At 37.6% G+C, this 22,130-nt stretch overlaps 1 protein-coding gene across 5 annotated transcripts in view; it reads right to left on the minus strand.

Annotated features, from left to right (window-relative positions):
- Nucleotides 1-22,130, minus strand: part of MORC4 (MORC family CW-type zinc finger 4) — a 63,970-nt gene that overhangs the window by 33,867 nt on the left and 7,973 nt on the right. For 3 of the 5 annotated variants that reach the window (XM_058441805.1, XM_058441804.1, XM_058441806.1), the window contains 4 exons: nt 11,304-11,436; nt 10,849-10,977; nt 8,606-8,725; nt 7,107-7,207 (listed from right to left, as the gene is read on the minus strand). In XM_058441805.1, the coding sequence (XP_058297788.1) occupies nt 7,107-7,207; nt 8,606-8,725; nt 10,849-10,977; nt 11,304-11,436 (483 nt within the window). Of the gene's footprint in view, nt 1-7,106; nt 7,208-8,605; nt 8,726-10,848; nt 10,978-11,303; nt 11,437-15,063; nt 15,212-15,945; nt 16,164-22,130 lie in introns of all 5 variants that reach the window. The other 2 variants (XM_032757421.2, XM_032757420.2) reach the window with 1 other exon arrangement.

Genomic DNA, 22,130 nt, shown 5'->3' on the forward strand with positions numbered 1-22,130 from the left:
CCCATGCCTATGTCCTGAATGGTATTGCCCAGGTTTTCTTCTAGGATTTTTATGGTCCTAGGTCTTACATTTAAGTCTTTGATCCATCTTGAGTTGATTTTTGTATAAGGTGCAAGGAAGTGGTCCATTTTCAGTTTACTGCATATGGCTAGCCAGTTTTCCTAACACCAGTTATTAAATATGGAATCTTTTCCCCATTGCTTGTGTGTGTCAGGTTTGTCAAAGATCAGATGGTGGTAAATGTGTGGTATTATTTCTGAGGCCTCCGTTCTGTTCCTTTAGTCTGTAATCTGTTTTGGTACCAGTACCATGCTGTTTTGGTTACTGTATCCTTGTAGTAAAGTTTGAAGTCAGGTAGCGTGATGCCTCCAGCTTTGTTCTTCTTGCCCAGGGTTGTCTTGCCTATGCGGGCTCGTTTTTGGTTCCATATGAAGTTTAAAGTAGGTTTTTCCAATTCTGTGAAGAAAGTCAGTGGTAGCTTGATGGGGATAGCATTGAATCTATAAATTACTTTGGGCACTAAGGCCATTTTCACAATATTGATTCTTCCTATCCATGGGCATGGAGTGTTTTTCCATTCGTTTGTGTCCTCTCTTATTTCCTGGAGCAGTGGTTTGTAGTTCTCCTTGAAGAGGTCCTTCACATCCATTGTAAGTTATATTCCTAGGTATTTTATTCTCTTAGTAGCAATTGTGAAGGGGAGTTCACTCATGATTTGGCTCTGTTTGTCTATTATTGGTGTATAGGAATGCTTGTGATTTTTGCGCATTGATTTCGTATCCTGAAACTGCTGAAGTTGCTTATCAGCTTAAGGAGATTTTGGGCTGAGACAATGGGGTTTTCTAAATACACAATCACGTCATCTGTAAACAGAGACAATTTGACTTCCTCTCTTCCTATTTGAATACCATTTATTGCTTTCTCTTACATGATTGCCCTCTCCCACCACTCCTATTCAACATGGTATTGGAAGTTCTGGCCAGGGCAATCATGTAAGAGAAAGCAATAAATGGTATTCAAATAGGAAGAGAGGAAGTCAAATTGTCTCTGTTTACAGATGACGTGATTGTGTATTTAGAAAACCCCATTGTCTCAGCCCAAAATCTCCTTAAGCTGATAAGCAACTTCAGCAGTTTCAGGATACGAAATCAATGCGCAAAAATCACAAGCATTCCTATACACCAATAATAGACAAACAGAGCCAAATCATGAGTGAACTCCCCTTCACAATTGCTACTAAGAGAATAAAATACCTAGGAATATAACTTACAATGGATGTGAAGGACCTCTTCAAGGAGAACTACAAACCACTGCTCCAGGAAATAAGAGAGGACACAAACGAATGGAAAAACACTCCATGCCCATGGATAGGAAGAATCAATATTGTGAAAATGGCCTTAGTGCCCAAAGTAATTTATAGATTCAATGCTATCCCCATCAAGCTACCACTGACTTTCTTCACAGAATTGGAAAAACCTACTTTAAACTTCATATGGAACCAAAAACGAGCCCGCATAGGCAAGACAACCCTGGGCAAGAAGAACAAAGCTGGAGGCATCACGCTACCTGACTTCAAACTTTACTACAAGGATACAGTAACCAAAACAGCATGGTACTGGTACCAAAACAGATTACAGACTAAAGGAACAGAACGGAGGCCTCAGAAATAATACCACACATTTACCACCATCTGATCTTTGACAAACCTGACACACACAAGCAATGGGGAAAAGATTCCATATTTAATAACTGGTGTTAGGAAAACTGGCTAGCCATATGCAGTAAACTGAAAATGGACCACTTCCTTGCACCTTATACAAAAATCAACTCAAGATGGATCAAAGACTTAAATGTAAGACCTAGGACCATAAAAATCCTAGAAGAAAACCTGGGCAATACCATTCAGGACATAGGCATGGGCAAAGACTTCATGTCTAAAACACCAAAAGCAATGGCAACAAAAGCCAACATTGACAAATGGGATGTAATTAAACTAAAGAGCTTCTGTACAGCAAAAGAGACTATCATCAGAATGAACAAGCAACCTACAGAATGGGATAAAAATTTTGTAAACTATCCATCTGACAAAGGGCTAACATCCAGAATCTACAAAGAACTTAAGCAAATTTACAATGAAAAAGCAAACAACCCCATCAAAAAATGGGCAAAGCATATGAACGGACACTTCTCAAAAGAAATTTGTGCAGCCAACAGACGTATGAAAAAAATGCTCATCATCACTGGTCATTAGAGAAATGCAAATCAAAACCACAATGAGATACCATCTCATGCCAGTTAGAATGGCGACCATTAAAAAGCCAGGAAACAACAGATGCTGGAGAGGTTATGGAAAAATAGGAACCCTTTGACACTGTTGGTGGGAGCGTAAATTAGTTCAACCATTGTGGAAGACAGTGTGGCGATTCCTCAAGGATCTAGAACTAGAAATACCATTTCACCCAGCAATCCCATTACTGGGTATATACCCAAAGGATTATAAATCATTCTACTATAAAGACACATGCACACGTATGTTTACTGCAGCACTATTCACAATAGCAAAGACTTGGAACCAACCCAAATGTCTATCAATGATAGACTGGATTAAGAAAATGTGGCACGTATATATCATGGAATACTATGCAGTCATAAAAAAGGGTGAGTTCATGTCCTTTGCAGGAACATGGATGAAGCTGGAAACCATCATTCCCAGCAAACTATCACAAGATCAGAAAACCAAACACCGCCTGTTCTCACTCATAAGTGGGAGTTGAACAATGAGAACACATGGACACAGGGAGGGGAACATCACACACTGGGGCCTGTAGGGGGTGGGAAGCTAGGGGAGGGATAACATTAGGAGAAATACCTAATGTAGGTGACGGGTTGATGGGTGCAGCAAACCACCATGGCACGTGTATACCTATGTAACAAAATTGCACATTCTGCACATGTAACCCAGAATTTAAAGTATAATAATAAAAAAAAAAGATACAGCATGTGACTCACAGATCTCCATAGCCGTCTCAGCTAAAGCCAAAAAATAGATATAGGATTCCCTAGGAAAGACCTGCCAAGAGCCTCTTGTTGGATGACATGAATATACATGACATGCATGGGAGACTCACAAGGTTCTTAAGAATGGCATGCTAGCATGAAAGCTAGCTTGAGGCCAGGCGCAGTAGCTCACACCTGAAATCCCAGCACTTTGGGAGGCCGAGGCAGGCAGATCACCTGAGATCGGGAGTTCAAGACCAGACTGACCAACATGGAGAAACCCCGTCTCTACTAAAAATACAAAATTAGCCGGGTGTGGTGGTGCATGCCTGTAATCCCAGCTACTCCGGAGGTTGAGGCAGGACAATCGCTTGAACCCGGGATGGGGAGGTTGCGGTTGCCACTGCACTCCAGCCTGGGCAACAAGAGCAAAACTCCATCTCAAAAACAAACAAACAAACAAACAAAAAATCAAAACAAAAAGCTAGCTTGAATTGAAAGGGATGGAGAGAACCCTGTTGGACCTTGAAAATTCTACAGTCAGGAAACAGGCTGATGAAACTACTCAGCTGCCAACACATGCTACCCTTCAGGAAAAAGGAAAGACAGCTTTGAGGGTGGAGCCGTAAGCCCAGAGGGCAAAGCCTCAAGACTAGAGGATGAAGGCCTTGACATTTAATGGAATGTGCCTGGCTAGATTTTGAAAATGCCTGGGACCTGTGACCCCTTTTTTCCTTTTAGTTTCTCCCCCATTCGAACAAGAATATATATAATTAGTATCCTATGCTTGTCCCACCACTGTATTTTAACAGCAAAATACAAAAAAGAAAATACATATCCACAGATGTAAAGGAGTTTTGCCCTAAGATGTACCATACTCAAGAGTATTGCCCTTATGTGATTTAGATAATGAGATTTGAGACTTTTGAGCTGATGACATTTACACGAAATTTTTGACTCTGCATTGATGCTGTAATGGGTGGAGACTTTTGGAAATGCTGGGATGGGGTGAACATATTTTGCATATGAGATGTAAGTGGAATCTGAGAGAACAAAGGGCAGACTGTGATAGACACAATAATGTTTACAAAGCAAGTGGGAATTTAGGTTACTCATCAAGTTGACCTTAAGACAGGAAGAATATCCTGAATTATCCAATGTAATCACAAGGGACCTTAAAAGTAGAAGAGTGCAGCAGAAGAGTCAGAATCAGAGAAGACATGATGACAAAAGCAAGGTCATCAGAGTGATGCAATATGAGGACTCAACCTGTCACTGCTAGCTTTGAAGGTGAAGGAAGAGGGCCATGGGCAAGAAATGCTGGCAGCCTCCATAAGCTGGAGAAGGCAGGAAAATGGATTCTTTCTTAGAGCCTCCAGAAAGGAATGCAACCCTGCCAACACCTCGATTATAGCCCAGTAAGATCTGTGTAGGACATCCAACCTACAGCACGCTACGACAGTAAATTAGCATTGTTTTCAGCCACTAAGTTATGTGGTAATTTGTTATGACAGCAATAGAAGACAATTTCTGTGGTTTATAGACAGAAGTTGAGTATCACTGTATTTCCCTCAAAGATGTAAAATACCTCATGGCTCTCCTATGAATTCATTATGTGTAGCTTAGCATATAATTTAGGAATGATGGTTCTAGGACAGGGGTCAGCAAACTGGAGCCAAATCCAGCCCACTGCCTGTTTTTGTAAACAAAATTATATTAGACATAGCCATGCCGATTCCTTTACTTATTGTCTATGGCTGCTTTCATACTACAGCAAAATCAAGTAGTTGTGACCCTTTCTGGCCCTTTTCAGAAAAAGTTTACCAACTGCTGCTCTGGGGTATGGCTCTATTCTATTCATTTAACTTGATTTGCCTTCACTCTAGTTATATCCTGTTATCTCCCCTCCCCATATTCTTACCATTCTGAGTTCCTGTCACTACCTTAGCTCATGCTACAATTCCATCCTAGAATTCCCTTTCCTCTTTTCCACATCTTATATCATGTGAGACACATCTCAAGTCATACTTTCTACCCAAAACCTTCCCCATCTCCTATATCAAGGCAATTTCCCCATAACATACTACTTAGGTTTTGATTGATTAAAGAGCTTTTTTATTGCTCGCCAAATTACTTCATATATGTTACAATCTGTTTATACAAATGACTGTAAGCTCCACAACTGTTAAAAGTGATATTACAGATGATTTATTTGTAGACATTCCAGCAGTATGATGGCTGGTATCTCTTTTATCATTTGCAGGTTTTGATATCTATAATACTCATAAGATGAGTTTGTTATAGCAGACAACCTTCTCTAATCCCTCTCTTAAATTCCTTTTTTTAATTTAAATACCTTTTCATTTTATATAAAATAAATTGAATAAAAAAGGGCAATGGTGCCAGAATTGGCATAAGAGTTATGCAAATTTGTTATCCTCAAAAGACTGTACGCAGAATAGTATACTAGTTCTCTGTTTTTAATCAAGTGTGTAGCAGATGTTATGCTAAGTAAGTCAGAAATCCTGTGTGTTCAACTGAATAAATCTACTGTCTACAGACTATCTCTATCTGATCCACTGTAATCACCTCATCATACCAAAACTAGACATCAAAAACCAAAGATCTAATGCCTGTAAAATTTTAAAGGTAGATTTGGGGGGTTGGTAGCAAAGATGATATAGAAAGATGTTAAATAATTTTTAATATCTAACATTTGAATTTCACAAATCTTAATTATTTAGGTAGTCATCAGCAATTCAATATTCTTTTCACTCAATTGAAACATAATAACTTGACTCGGAGACTTTTGTCAAACTAATGTCATTCCTAAGCTTTCACTTAGAGTCAACTCCTGGTCAAAGATTTCCATTATGGGCCAGATTTATATTTAAATAGCCATTTTACTTAGACTGAGGGCAGGTAGTTGTCATAACCACTGAGTAGGCCAAGTGACCATGAACCAATTACCCTGAAATTAATTTGGAGTTGCCATTCAAATAGTTATCTCTCTCAAACACTAAACCTAAAATTCTTGTGGTTACAGACAAATTAAGGTACAAGACTTGACTTTATTACAGTTTGGGCGCAAAACAAAAGAGATTTGGGAAATTTCTTTTCTCCCACTCTAAGAAAAATATTTACTACTGAAACTTCAAGGAAAATGACAGCAAATGTCCTCATGCCTTCTTTCTCCATACTCCCAGAATACCCCTTACCCTTTTTTCCCCTTACAGATACTTCCCTCTGCTTAGAATGTCCTTCCTCTATTGTCCACCTAGAAAACTTTTCCTTCATATTTAATCTCAAATATAATCTGCTTTGTGAAGCCTTCCCTGACTCCCTTAAGCATATTTAAGGTTCTCCCCACTTTGCACATATCCCCTATTAAAGCAATTATTTTATAAGTATTTAAGTTTCTTATTTGCATACATATTTGTTCACAGGTGTCAAACAGTCTTATTTTTCATCCTTAGTACCTGGCACATAGAAGCTGTCTCATAATACTTAATGAAATAAAGACCCATCTCCCTCTCGACATTTTTTAAACAAACTATTCTAACCTGGCTTTAAAAACTCCTTTCTAAAAATATCCCTACTAGTTCAGCCATAATGTCGAGTTCTCTTCAGATTCTTACCTGTTTGCCTGCCCTATTAAATCTAGATGCTTTAATGAAAGCACATGTCTTTCCTGCTGTTCCATCACTTTGCTCTAAATCTGTTCACTGGCTTCAAGAAAAATTTTTGGAACAAATTTCAACCTGCTTTGTTTTTTATCCAATGTATTCCATAACTTCAGATCCATTCATCTGTTTCCATTAAGATCAATTCCAAAGCTTTTCATTTCCCCAGAAATCTTTTATCAAATTACTCCTATGCTCTTTGCATAATTTCTAAAGGTAAGGTTAATCTCAACGAGACTCCATATATCATTCAGCAAACTTTAATTTTAAAATGAAATCATTTTATCTCTAATCTTGGAAAACAAATTTGAAGTAATTCTCAGTTAACTTATTTAGCTGGTTTTTAGAGATGGTTTTAGAGGCTTTGGAGAATAGAATCATATCTGAACAAACTAATGGAAGCACCTCAGGTTGGGAGTGACTCACCGGTACTCCTTGGTATACTCAAAGTCTTGTTTGTTGTAGGCAGGTTTTAGGAAATTGCACTCAATGACTCCAATTACTCCTACACCTTCTCCACGAGTTGGCTTAGAAGAAAACATTAATTTCAACACTTACATTACTGTTGGCTGCCTGGAGGCACTTCCTTTTGATTCCAAACAATAATAGAAAGGTTACATAACCTTCATGGGCAAGAAAAGACCATCAAGATCTAGAGAAACACTTAAAATGTATATCAACAGACTGCAAGCATTAAACTGAACTAGAAATTCTGACAAATTCTAGGGCAGAGATTTTCAAAATATGATCCATAGATCCCTAGGAGTCTTCTGCAATTAGTAGCCATCTCTACTTCACCCACACTACCTCCACTTCTATCTGCTTTATATTCCAGGACTGCCATAAGACTGCATTTGAATAAATTACCGTGCTAAAAAATCAAGGTTATATACTACTGTTCTAAGGAACTGAAACAAATATTCATCTGAAAACAATTTTAAGGGTTCTATCTGATCCTATATTAAAATAAACAATTTTCCCATATACATAGGCCACCAAACAACTACTAAAGAGAGTCACACTTACAGCAATTATTAATTACAAGTTGACGCAAGAGTTTTATAGATTTAAATCATATTCTAATTCTTTAATGGAAGAAATTGAGTAAAGGTGTAATTGGACTGGAACACAAACACGAGTTGTCTAAAGGTGCTATAACAAGGGAAAACAAAATAGGCTGAAAACAAGCTATCCTGGACTTTATATAACTGTCTTACTATGATGAAGCAGTTCGTCATTTTTTGTGCTTTAGCAATCTTATCTGTAAAATAGGAATAAAAGGGATGCTTGTAGACATTACTACTTTAAATAATCATTAAGACATTAAAGATGATGGTAAAATTTGTATAGAGTGGTTTAAAAAATATTTTCACATTATTTATCCCATTTAAATCTCTCAACCCTGTAAGCTGCGAGGTAGGCAAAGCAGGTATGCTTATTATTGTTATTTCCACTTTACATAAACGTCAGGAAATTGAGCTTCAGATAAATCAAACAATTTATCCAAGGTTACACAGCTTGTAAATGGAAAATTCAGGACCCAAATCCTGGTCTTCAACCATTGTATTTCATATGCCTTCCACTATGCCTTATTGTCTTTCCAAGAAAATGGAAAGAGTTACCTAAAACACAAATAAGCTGACACACATGGTAAACTTGCTGGTATTCTAATTCTGCCTCTTATTAACAGCTACTTAGAAAATGCATTCAGTAAAGTTGTTGGGTTGATTAACATCTGAAGAATGAGAGGTAGAAAGAGATTTCAACACAAGACAGCTCACTGGTAACACAATTCCAGGATCAGAATTCAATCAGCATCATAAGATGGGAGTAAAAGCCATTAATGAGTCTATCCCCTTTGCAAATTTTAAATTCTCTTCCTACTCCTTTCAGCCTCCTATGACAAAGAAATATTAACTACTCACCTTCACCTGGCACCCCACCTTCTCAAAAGATTTTATGAGTCGGTTGTTATGATACATCATTATTCCAAACTGGTTACTATTCTTGCAAGAGAACCCAAAGGTGATTCTCACCTGCTTATTCTGAGAAGAACATTGTTAAGGAGACAAACATACCAGGGACTTCAATGACAAAATTTTGCACCATATTATAGCAAAAACCATCAAATACCAAGGGACATAAATTGGGACAACCTTTTGAGAGGGCATTTAAACATCTGTTGCAATAGCTTTAAGAATATTCTTAATATTTGACCAAGTAATTCTCTTTTAAAGAATTTATCCCACAGAAACAGTCAGGGAGGCCCACAAACGTTTAGGAATTACAGAGATTTTTCAATTTGTTATAAAAGCAGAAAAACAGAAATAATTTAAATGTTCAACAATAAAGAAATGATTAAATAAATGTTGATATAGCCACATGCAGCTCTTTTAAAATTATGTCCTTGAAATATTTGAGAATATCAGGAAATGCTCAGATTATAAAAATATCACACACACACACACACATATGCATAGAAAGACTGTAAGAAAAGATACCTAAACACCATCAGTGATTTAAAAATTGATAAATAATCATAAAACATTTCTTAGCCCTTGCTAGTTGCTCAATTTGCTGCTAGGGCTCATAGGTTCTGATAAGAGCTGTAAATGGTCCAATACAAATCTGTACAATTATATTCAATAAGGTAAATCCTTCTTACCATACCAAACACAATGAAAGCAAAAGCAAAGGTAAAGAACAATGAATAGTCCTGTAGTGATATATTTCATGGGAAGAAGTTAACAAGCTTGGATAAATGAAATGAAGACAATTGATTATTATAAGTAAAACATGAATAATGATGAGTTTTTAACAAGTCCTACTTAATTTAAAAACCAAGGGAAGTAAGTGAGAAAGATAAAGGGGAGATAGAGAAACTGAGATTTTCATTAAAACAAATACTAAGAAACCTTCATGTCTAAATGAGTTGAATGAAAATTTACTTTTGTTACTTATTCAAAAAATGATCTCCATGCCCCCTCTAAAAGACAAGCTACTTGCATCAAAACCCTATAACAAATGGGTCACATATGATACAAAGACATGACTCAAGTGGGTTCACAACACAGTAATGTTTGGCTCAGAATATATAATGTTCTGGGCTCTAGCAGTTCACATAAAACCTCAAATAAGACCTATTCTAACACAAAAATAAAACAAGACAAAACTCCTGCAAGCAAACAAACCAAAATCCTATGCCATAAAATTAACTTTGTAAAGATAAAGATTGTCAAATTTTTCTTTCTGTTGTGCACTTTTAAATTCCAAATTATGGAGTGAGGGTACAGTGGGGTAGGAGACTCACCAAATTAGCGTAAGGAGAGAGAACAAAGATGAAAGAAGTGGCCTTTGATAATTGAGAAGTAAATAAGTTAGTATCAATGATCTTGCTCCTCAGTGACCTTGGGGGAAATTTTATTAGGACTTTCATTTTACTCATGCCTACAGTAAATCTGTTTAGTCCAAACTATAATATTGGAAGGTAATTTGGTTTAATGGGAAGGGAGTCTGAGAAGAGTTGAGGTAACATATAGAATGCATGCATAGAAGTTTCCCTGATAGAAACCCACAAAAGAAAAAAGCTAGAGACAGGTATGCGTTATATCCTAAAACAGTAGTTGGCAAGCACTTCTTTAGACTGGCTCTGTTAAACCTATGGCACTAACATCCTAGTCTACATATGGTGAGATTATAACTAATTCACCTATAGAAGCAAACAATGCTAGCTCTGGCTTTATTAAATTGATTTTAGTGCTTTAAGAAAACATTCCTAGTAGCCAAGATATGTGTTCTCAAAAAGGAGAAAAAAGAGACCAATGAGTTCTCATTTTTGGTCAGGGAAAGACAAAGCATACTAGGTAATGCCTTTGATAAAGCAAATAGAGTGTAAACATGTTTCTCTGGCCAAGAGTGGTGCTTAGTTACTAGAAAATAAATTAAAAGGATTCTATTATTTCAACAGTTTCCAGGTGATTTCTGATAAAAATGGTACACAGATTGGCATTTAAGAAAGACTTCCTCAGAGTACACTGTAATAGAATGTGTACTATGACATACATTTTTGAATTTGAAAGGGAAAGTTTTTGTTTTTCTGTGTCAACCTGAAAACTTAATCCTGAAATAAAGAGGTCAACTTCATGTAGTAGTACAGTTGTAAGGATACTGTGAAGGTAGGTTTATATGTATCATATTCTACATTGGCCAGGCTCTTGGCAATCATCTGGGTAGTCACCTTCTTTTGACGCAGAAAAATTTTCATCCGTGGCTTCATGTATAGAATACCACAAAATGCCTACGGAACAGAATGGTGAAGGGAAAGTTATTATGTGATATTGCCAATTCTGCTGACATCCCCATAAAACACTGCTACCAACTGATATCTATGCTGGGCAAAGATTTGGCTCAGTTTCTATACCTTATTACACTATGTAAACCACCACACTAAAGTACTGCTAACTATATTATCTAAACTGTCTCAACGGAGACAATAAAAAGGAATACTAGCACATGGCTGGAAAGGTTGTTATCTCTGTATAACTAAAAGAAGATCTTGTTCTATAGTATTTTCAGGTTATAGGAAATCTTACCTCTCATTGTTGAGAAACCATTCTTACTTACCCTTAAAGAATATTCTGTTTCTGGTAGCTCAGAGGTAACACCGCCAGTCATTTTTTCTTCTGTGTCAAAGTCTGATACCAGGATGTCATATTGATCTGTATCAAAATCCAACTCAGATTTTCCATTTTTATTTCTGGGGAAAAGAGACAAGTACCAATCTAACAAAAACTGGCTCCAAAGGACAAAAAATGCACTAGGAACCCAAAAGAAAAAAAACAATATGAGCCAAAACTCAGGTATCTGTTTCTTTCCCTGACTACAAGTGCAAACGAACTACAAACTACTTGGGTAGAGGATCAGACAATACTTAAGGGTATTCCCATTCTAAACAAATCTACTCTTTCATAGAGGTGATGATGCCACATTCATAAGGAAAAAAGAATGTGGAATGTCTATGATCTGATAAATCAAATGGATGTCAGCTATCCTCAAAGAGGGATCTTAAAATAGACACAAGCTTTCTGGGTATTGTTAGTAAGTCACTCAACATCATTTTCCCCAACTGAATGAACAGATGAATCAAAACCCACTTCTACCAACTTCAGACTAATAAGATACTAAGATCTCCCCAGATCTAATCTTATTTCTTAAAAGGAAAAAAGATTGTTATAAAAGCAGCATATATTTACTAGTCCTCTAGGATAGCATTTATAGAATTATCATTTAAACATAATGGTACCAACATTCCTTTCATAAGGACCTTTCTTCTTCCCATAATATTTTTGGGCCACTTGGTTTTGATCCATTCCAAGACCCTGAGCTATATCACTAACTGCTGCCAGGGAAGAAACGTTAAGACCCATCTTTATTCTTGGAAAAAAATCAAATGACAGGTTTTAGAAAAAACGTATATATCAGAACAGTACTTCCCAAAATTTGTTCTGTGGAACAGTAATCTCACAAGATACTCTTAAAAAGAAATAAATACATAAAAGTTCTATGATCAAATAAAATTGAGAAATAATTCTTAGCCCTCAGAGTCACCTTGAGCTCTAGTGATAACTCTGCTTCATACTTTAGGCTCCATAAGCTCAGAGCTGCTATGTTGAAATTGTAGCTCCTTTTACAGGGCTGCACCAGAGCCATTATGATCTGTTGTCTGCATCATACCCATGTCAATGTATAATAGCATATTATGGATTTTCCAGGATAATTCTGATTCTTACTATCCCACCTGACCCCAATGCATATGCCCTGAGGAGATTCTCTGTCCTCCTTGTCCCTCACCTTCCCCATCTAAGGAAAAAAGGTCTGTAGAAACATTTTCTTTAGAGACAGGGTCTTGCTCTACTGCCCAGGCTAGAGTGCAGTGGCATGATCATAGCTCACTGTGGCCTCCAACTTCTGGGCTCAAGCGATTCTCCCATCTCAGCCTCCCAAAGGGCTGGGATTAGAGGTGTGAGCCACCACCCAACCTGAAGAAATACTTTTTAAAAACTGATTGGGAAATACTGCATACTACATTGCTCTTTTACGTATTTTCAATGCACATTAGTATATTAAAGGACTCCAGGACTCTCAGAAGTCCTACAATAAAGCAACACAGTAAACTTTAAGTCAGCTTTTCCCAAATTTATTTGACCATGTAATCCTTTATTTATACAGCTTGAATATCCCTTAACTGAAATGCTTGGGACCAGAAGTGTTTTGGATCCTTTTGGATTTTGAAATATTTGCATTATACTTACTGGTTGAGCACCCCTAATCTAAAAATCCAAAATCCGAAATGCTCCAATGATCATTTCCTTTGAGTTGTCATGTCTGTGCTCAAAATGTTTTAGACTTTGTGGCATTTCAGATTTTAGATTTTTGGATTAGGGAAAGTCAACCTGTATGCCACCTAGTACCATATACATAACTGGGAAACGACATACAAAGAAAAAGTTCTGTTTAAGATATGTAAATCACTGGAAATACCTCAAAAAATTCTTTGTAATACAAACTATATTACTTGAGGTTTTCTCAGTAGGACACAGGGAAGATCTAAATTACCAATGTGTGAGTCACACTTCTTTTAATTGTTAAGTACAGTACTCTCTACATAAACCAGCATTGTTTTTATTTGTTTTACCCAGGTAAATGAGACAAAATACTTCACCCCTTATAAGGAGAAAAGGATGAATACATGTATCTGATAATCTTTTCTATTAAACATATCAGTAATACCTCTATTTTATATTAAAGGTTTTTAGGGTTATTTTTTAGTGTTTAGGTGTTAATCCATCCTTAAATGTATTCTATTAGACATGCTAAGATTAAACAAATGAAATAGCATAAAGTATTTCTAGATTGTTTTATTAGTTTTGAAGACATGATCTTAACCTAGTCTCATTATAGTTCATATTTATCTGCTTCAAAGACGTTTTCTACTTCTTCTTTTTTTTTTTTTTTTTTTTTTTTTAAAGAGACAGGGTCTCACTTTGTTGCCCAGGCTGGTCTCAAATTCCTGGCCTCAAGTGATCCTCCTGCCTTGGCCTCCCAAAGTACTGGAATTACAGGTGTGAGCCACCACACCTGGCCAGATTTTTCTACTTCTAATCCAGCTACTGTGAAAGCACTAATACAGAACTCCTTATTTTTTAAAGATCTTATTGTGCTTCGTTTACTCTAATTTTTCTTTCTCATACTTCACTGTCATTGTCTAATAGGTAAAATAACTATCAATTACCAAACTTAAAAAAATGCCTGTTGGCCAGGCACAGTGGCTCACGCCAGTAATAGAGGCTGGGGTGGGTGGATCACTTGAGGTCAGGAGTACAAGATCAGCCCGACCAACATGGCAAAATCCCGTCTCTAGAAAAAATATAAAAATTAGCCAGATGTGGTGGCGCACACCTGTAATCCCAGCTACTCGAGAGGCTGAGGCATGAGAATCACCTGAACCCAGAAGGTGAAGGTTACAGTGAACCAAGTTTGCACCACTGCACTCCAGCCTGGGCAAGAGAGACTCTGTCTCAAAAAAAAAAAAAAAATGTCCATGAATATGAAATAGATATTTATAAAGGATTCTGAGGAGCTTAGAATATGCTAAACTGTCTTAATTATCTGTGGCAATAGCCTTAGGATATGTGTGTTTCCACCTTAAACATGCCACATTTTACCAACAAGAACCACTATCTCAAACAGAACTCTGTTTTTCTTTTTTCCTTTTTTTTTGAGACGGAGTCTCACTCTGTCACCAGGCTGGCGTGCAGTGGCGTGATCTTGGCTCACTGCAACCTCCACCTCCTGGGTTCAAGCGATTCTCCTGCCTCAGCCTCCTAAGTAGCTGGGACTACAGGCGTGCACCACCATGCCCAGCTAATTTTTGTATTTTTTTTTTAATAGAGACGGGGTTTCACCATGTTGGCCAAGATGGTCTCGATCTCTCAACCTCATGATCTGCCCACCTCAGCCTCCCAAAGTGCTGGGATTACAAGCATGAGCCACCGCGCCCGGCCAGAACTCTTGTTTTTCTAAGACAAAGTTACATAAAAGTATGCAATGAGATATAAATATATATTAAAATTTATCTACTTTGCTTCTCTAAAAAGAGTTACTAAAATGTGCTAGGCCAAGCACAGTGGCTCACACTTGTAATCCCAATAATTTGGGAGGCTAAGGAGGGAATACCACTTGAAGCCAGGTGTTCGAGACCAGCCTGGGCAACATAATGAGACCCTGTCTTTTTATAAAAATTTTAAAAGTTAAAAATAAATAAAAATGTGTTTCATCATACTACCTTTGTTTATTAGAATCTATCACCCTTGGAATACTATACCTGCGGATGTTCCAAATGAGAACACGAGTGCCTTTTTTGCCTGGGATGGCATCAAACTGGGCCAGCAGGTCATTTTCACGGTTGAAAATGGAATAGTTCAAGATGGCTTCTAGGCTGGGCAATGAATCCTCGGTAATAATCATTTTTTGTAAAATCAAATATAGTCAAAGAAAAAATAATATCTTAGGATGCTATTGAGAAGGGAGATCTGCCCTTTGGGTTGCATATTTAGACAAAACTACAGACATAAAGCACGCATATTACTGTTATAGAAGGAGGAAAGGTGAAAAATGGAGAAAGGTTGTAGAGACAAGCTCCAAAATCAGTTGCCCATGCAGAATATAGCTTCAAAGATATCATGTAAACAAAGTCTTACATTTAAAAGATCAAAGGCTTCATTTTTTAACTTCTTTGGAAGCAATAAGTTAAAACCTTATTGCTATACTGTTCCAGTCAAGAGAACCAGGTGTCTAACAGAAGTAACAGCTGTGCAGATATAGGCAAATGAGCTATTCTGCTATTATATAAGCTGATAAATAGTATGTTTCTAGGCCTATTCATGCAAATGTAGCTATCCTTAGGGAAAAAAAAAAGGAAGGCCTTCAGAGTTTTACCATAGGGTGGTGGTAGAGCAGAAATATACTATATAGATCAAACTGCCTAACAATGAAAATTTCAATATAGCAAAAACATTTCTAAGCTTATGTCAATGTTCTACTTATTTTTTAAATATTTAATAGAGAAAAATTCCAGTTAAATTTAAGACATTTGAATACCTCTTTTAAAACTTCTGATAGTTGGATTTGACCTGAAGAGGTTACTATCAAAACACTCAGATTAGACTAATTTTTAACCAACATTCTCCATTTCCAGAAAGGATATTGTTTTGCTGGTTGAATGGAACAATTGGTACAATAACTGCCTGGGCCTGAACACATTCCAGATAGGTCTGTGATAGAAGTCCAACAGTGAGAGTACCCCCATTCTTGGTGAAGACAAGGGCGTCCTTTCCTAGCCGCATGGAGCCTGACTTGAAACCATTACCAAAGACCCCAATGGGACACTGGCTCTTCTTTATTACTTTATCTGTAAAGCCAAAGCTGCAATTACACAAGAAAAAACAAATCAGAAAAAAAGAAATCAGAAAGGTAAAAAGCATCCTAAGATAGGTGACAGGCAGAATATTTGGCCTACAAATAAATAACACTTGTAAAAAGTCCTTCCTTTTTTATTCCTTTTGGTATTTATGGGCAAAACTATTAGGTTAAAAACATAGGAAATTACTATGGGGTAATGGGACTAATTTTCCTGTGTGGTTTGTGTGTACATAAATAGTTCCATTACGTTAGAGTCACACTTTATAAATGTAAAAAAGGGCCCCTTTTCACCAGCTAACGTAGCTGGAGAAGGCCTTGGGCAGCTGCCTTTCTTGTCTAGATAAAACAGCTCTGATTGCTGTAGAAGTAAAGTTAGGGTAAGGTGAAAAGTGTAGTTATCTAGAGAGGGTAACAAAAGTTCCAGATATTGTCATTGGTCAGAGGTACTAGATTAGACATCTCCTAACCTGTTTATATCATCCTCTAGAAATCTGAAAGTCAGGGATCATATATCTTGACAATTTCAACTCTCCACTCAAAGGATAACCCTTCCAATTCTTAGTCTCTGTTCCATCTGTTGGGACAGTTCATTGGAATGTGGCCAAAGGATAAAAATAGGTAGTTCTGCCTCTGAATATCAGCAAACAGTTGCAGTATAAAGTCTCTCTTGCTCTATTAAGGACCTTTCACTTAGGCACCTCAACAATCTCTGTAGCCCCTTTTGATCAGCTTAATCTGGAAGCCAGAACCTTTCCCTTCCTTGTATTTTCCATTCAGGTACACACCAAAATAACAGAACTTTAAAAATTAAAAATAAAATGATTATATATCTTCCCTCACCATCAATAAAACTAATTGTAAGGATTGTTTCTCAGGATGAGAAGGAGAAATGAATAGAGTTTGGCAAATGAGTACAAGCTTATAGTTAGATAGAAGAAAAAAGTTCTAATGTTCCATAGCAGACCAGGGTGACTATAATTAGCAATAATACATCATATATTTCAAAGTAGCTAGAAAAGAGAACTTCCAAATGTTACCAACATATAAATTATCAAGGTGATGGAAACCCCAAACACCCTCACTTGATCATTACATATTCTATGCATGTATAAAATACTCACATGTACCCCATAAATATGTAAAATATTAGGTATCAATAAAGGAAAAAAATCATACTAAAAAGGATTGTTTCTCTCCAGATTGACTAATTTTACAATGTTGTGCACTATCATTCATTCAATAAATATTTAAACTAAGCACCTACACTGTGCCAAGCATTGGGCTAAGCACTAGAGACAATTTTTAATAAGAGAGACGTGATTCTTGCCTTCAGAGTTTATAGTCTAAGGAAGGACTTCATATATTACAGATTAGGTGCTTCTCAACATCAATAAAATAGATACTCTGGGCAGACCATGACTGAGCAGGCTGATCTTTAACAATTTTACTCTTTTGAGCATGGAGAGCTGAGGTATCTGATTTCTACTTCCTGAAGGTTGTGGTTTTGTGTTTACTCACTAAGAAAGGGAACCACCTTTTAAGTTTCTATTTCAAAGCATTATACAATAATACCATATGTCCTTCTAGAGTAGACACTTTATAGGAGCTGTGTGTATCCTACAAATAAATCTAGTGACAGAAAAAGGTAATTTCCATGGCAGCAGTCCTTTGGAAAAAGAAAAAAGAAAAAGAACATTCAGTTTGTGTTGCCTATGGGCCTTAGTATTCCAGGATACAGACATAATAGTAAGATTCAAGCATTCCCATTCTTCTTGTGGAAGAATCGGCTTTTTAAAAAAATGGGTTTGTTATGAGGATTAAATTATATACTGTATGCAAAATACATTAAGTATAAAGTAGTATTCAAACATTAATTTTAAACTAACTCTAGAAGTCATTCTGATAGTTGTCATGTGCTATCCCCTACTCCTACTTCAGACCTAAGGTCACACCTAAAACTCAGGGCTCTTCATAAATAGTAATCTTACACACCACTTCAAATGCATTTGTATGGTTAACCGGACTTTAACTTTCTCTTATACCACAAAAGCTTCAATTAGGTGATCAAGGGAAAGTGGTGAAAACAGGGAGATTACAACTCCCTTAATTTTTTAGCCTCTTCCACCATCTATCACCTCTTTTTCCCTTTGAAAGTATAAACCCTCACTGTGTTAATTTGAGGAGACCAAATGATGATACAAGGTTGAGAAGATAAGTAGTAGCGCCAGGCCAGAACCAGAATGGAAAAGGATAAGAATAATGAGAAGAGAGGAGCTATAAACTCTGGATTTTTGTTGTTGTTACTGTGTTTCACTTAACTCTTCCTGTGTGCTCTTTTATTCCACCTAAGTTCTCATGTTCAGCATTCTATTTAAATGCAAACTGGCAGAATGAATGTCAGGTACCAATCGAATAACTACCTAACACAAAAGCCCTCACCACACATAACAATAGAATTGTAGGAATGAATTTGATAGTTTGCTATAGCTCAGTAATAATTTTCCACAGAGCTAACTTGGCTTAGGTGGTTTCTATTTGCTAAGTCAGTCCTGCTCTATCCTCTCATGTGAGAGACGACACTGTTTACACATCAAGGTGGCTTGGATACCAGCACTTCTAGTGGAATCCAAAAATACAGCAGCTTGCTCTGGAGTATCTTAAAATGTCAAGAATCCAGAATCCAGAGAGGTAAATTTAAATTGGGACTCTGCCGTGACACGTGTTTACCTATGTAACAAACCTTCACGTGTACCTCCAAACCAAAAATAAAAGTTAAGAAAAATAATAAATAAATAAAGACTCTGACCAATGAAACAAACCTTGGCAAAATCCATGGGTGCACAAAGGCAGGCACTGCTATTTCCTAGGTATACTTGTGATTTAATATGTAATATAAAAGAATGAAAGAGTGCTAAGCAGACTGTTATTCTCCAGCTATTGTTTTAGAAGAATACACCTGCTAGGAAGTGCACTTCTGAGCACAGGTAGCAAATACCTTCTGTGGTTCTGTGGCTGTTTTTAGTCTTTGAACTTTGAAAGAGGTTTTCCACCTTGCTGAAAAAGGCAGCTGAATATACAGACTAACTGATCCACACACTAGCCCCAGAAGCTAAAGATAATTAGCTGTGGACCTTAAAGGAATTTAATAATAGGATTTTCCTTTTTAATTTGATTTTCATGAAATTCTATGTTTATGGAAGAAACTGTTGCTACAGTTACACAACTATTTTATCAGCCTGAAAATAGAGCTGCATAAAGAGTTGGAAAGTGTGGACAGGGTGACAACAAATGTTAGAGGTCAAATAGAACTTCTGTAGGCTTAATAAATTTGCATAATTACTTCTATTATTTTTTCCAAATACAAAAGTAATATGCCTTCAAGTAGAAAACAGCGCCAGGCACGGTGGCTCATGCCTGTAATCCCAGCACTTTGGGAGGCCGAGGCAGGCGGATCACTTCAGTTAGGGAGTTCAAGACCAGCTGACCAACATGGTGAAACCCGGTCTCTACTAGAAATACAAAATTAGCTGGGTGTGGTGGCGCATGCCTGTAATCCCAGCTACTCGGGAGGCTGAGGCTGGAGAATCACTTGAATCCGAGAGGCGGAGGTTGCAGTGAGCCAAGATCACACCATTGCACTCCAGCCTGGGCAACAAGAGCAAAACTCCATCAAAAAAAAAAAAAAACAGAAAACATAGAATCCTTCGGGCCAGGTGTGGTGGCTCGTGCCTGTAATCCCAGCATCTTGGTCAAGGGATGGAAACCATCCTGGCTGCCAACATGGTAAAACCCCGTCTCTACTAAAAATACAAAAATTAGCTGGATTTGGTGGCGTGCACCTGTAGTCCCAGCTACTCGGGAGGCTGAGGCAGGAAAATTGCTTGAACCCAGTAGGCGGAGGTTGCAGTGAGCCAAGATCGCGCCACTGCACTCCAGCCTGGCGACAGAGCAAAACTCCATCTAAAAAAAAAATAGAATCCTTCGCTAGAAGTTAGGATTGGACTAAATAATCTCTTTTATTTTTATTTATTTATGTAATTTATTTATTTTTGATACAAGGTCTCCCTCTGTTGCCCAAGCTGGATTACAATGGCACAATCTTGGCTCACTGCAACCTCCGCCTCCTAGGTTCAAGCAATCCTCCCACCTCAGCCTCCTGAGTAGCAGGGACTACAGGTGCATGCCAAAATGTTCAGCTAATTTTTGTATTTTTTTGTAAGGATAGGGTCCCCCTGTGTTGCCCAGGCAGGTATTAAACTCCTGGACTCAGGCGATCTGCCTGCCTTGGCCTTTGGAAGTGCTAGAATTACAGGCATGAGCCACCATGCTTGGCCTTAAAGGATCTCTTTTAAATAAATGGTATCTTCACCGGGCACGGTGGCTCATGCCTGTAATCTCAGCACTTTGGGAGGCCGAGGCGAGCTGATCACTTTGGGTCAGGAGTTCAAGACCAGCCTGGCCAACATGGTGAAACCCCATTTCTACTAAAAATACAAAAATTAGCTGGGCATGATTGTACCTGCCTGTAATCCCAGCTACTTGGGAGGCTGAGGCAGGAGAGTTGTGTGAACCCAGGAGGCAGAGGTTGCAATGAGCTGAGATCAAGCCATTGCACTCCAGCCTGGGGGACAAGAGTGAAACTCCATCTCAAAAAAAAATTTTTTTTAATTAAAAAAAAAAAGGTATCTTCTAGCTGATTCAAGTTTGTTTCAAGATACAATCACAAATAAAATTCAGTACATATACTACATTAAGGACTCATTAAAATAATTTTCTAAAATTATTTTTTAAATAGGAGGAACAATTGCCCAGCTCAAATTGGTGGGAAACATATTTGGTATGATAGGGAAAATTCTATAGCTAAGAAAGTTTCTGCCTATTTTGCTCCTGGGGGAGAGAACAAAAAATTTGAATGGGTGATACTCATCCTTCACATTTCAATTTGAATGTCATTTCTTCAGGGGAGCCTTTTTTAATTCCCTAGACTAGATTAGATCCCTGTTATATGCTCTCAAAAAAACTGTGCTCTACCTTCATAGCACTTACCACTGGGTGGAATAGCCTATTTAGTTATATTACTAGTCAATTTTGTTCTTTCTCACTAAGCTGTCAGCCAAGAATCATGTCTATCTGGTTCACCACTTTATCTCCAGTGCCTTGCACACAGGTGCTCAATAAAAATTTGTTGAATGAATAAATGAATGAATCTGGAACAAAAATTGTGGCAATTATTTTGAAACCATTCTTCTCCTCCCTTCTACCTTATAACTCTAACCAAGTTTCACAGATGTAGTCCCACAGACAAAATGGAAGATCAGATGTGCTGGACCCACTACTCAACACCCATGTCAATGGGATAAGGTATGATGGGAAGGAGTCATTAAGAAGATAAGCAATTTTGGATGGGTGTGGTGGTTCACACCTGTGATCCCAGCACTTTGGGAGGCTGAGGTGGGTGGATCACTTGAGGTCAGGAGTTCGAGACCAGCCTGAACAACATGGCAAAACCCTGTCTCTACTAAAAATACAAAAAAATTAGCCGGGCATGGTGGCACACGCCTATAATCCCAGCTACTCAGGAGGCTGAGGTATGAGAATCATTTGAAACCAGGAGGCTGAGGTTGCAGTGAGCTGAGATCATGCCACTGCACTCCAGCCTGGGTGATAGAGTGAGACTCTGTCTCAAAAAATAAGAAGAAAAGTAATTTTAAGGGGAAAACAACCAACTAGTACATACAGAATTGAACATAAAAATGCTTTGGTTCCGTCCCATCTAAAATTGTATTTTCCTTAATATATAATATTAACTTCAGGATATAAAACTCATGTTATAAGTTAAAGGATTGGGCCAACTTTCTACCTTCACTAACATGCTGGTCACAATTCTTGTTTCACTTTTAGAGGTTTTCCTCAAATTGTCTTCTAATTAGGAGGGGCTGAGACACAAGGTATACAGACTGCTGAGTGCTA

Source organism: Hylobates moloch, unplaced genomic scaffold, assembly GCF_009828535.3.
Source record: "Hylobates moloch isolate HMO894 unplaced genomic scaffold, HMol_V3 SCAFFOLD_7, whole genome shotgun sequence".
NCBI lineage: Eukaryota > Metazoa > Chordata > Mammalia > Primates > Hylobatidae > Hylobates > Hylobates moloch.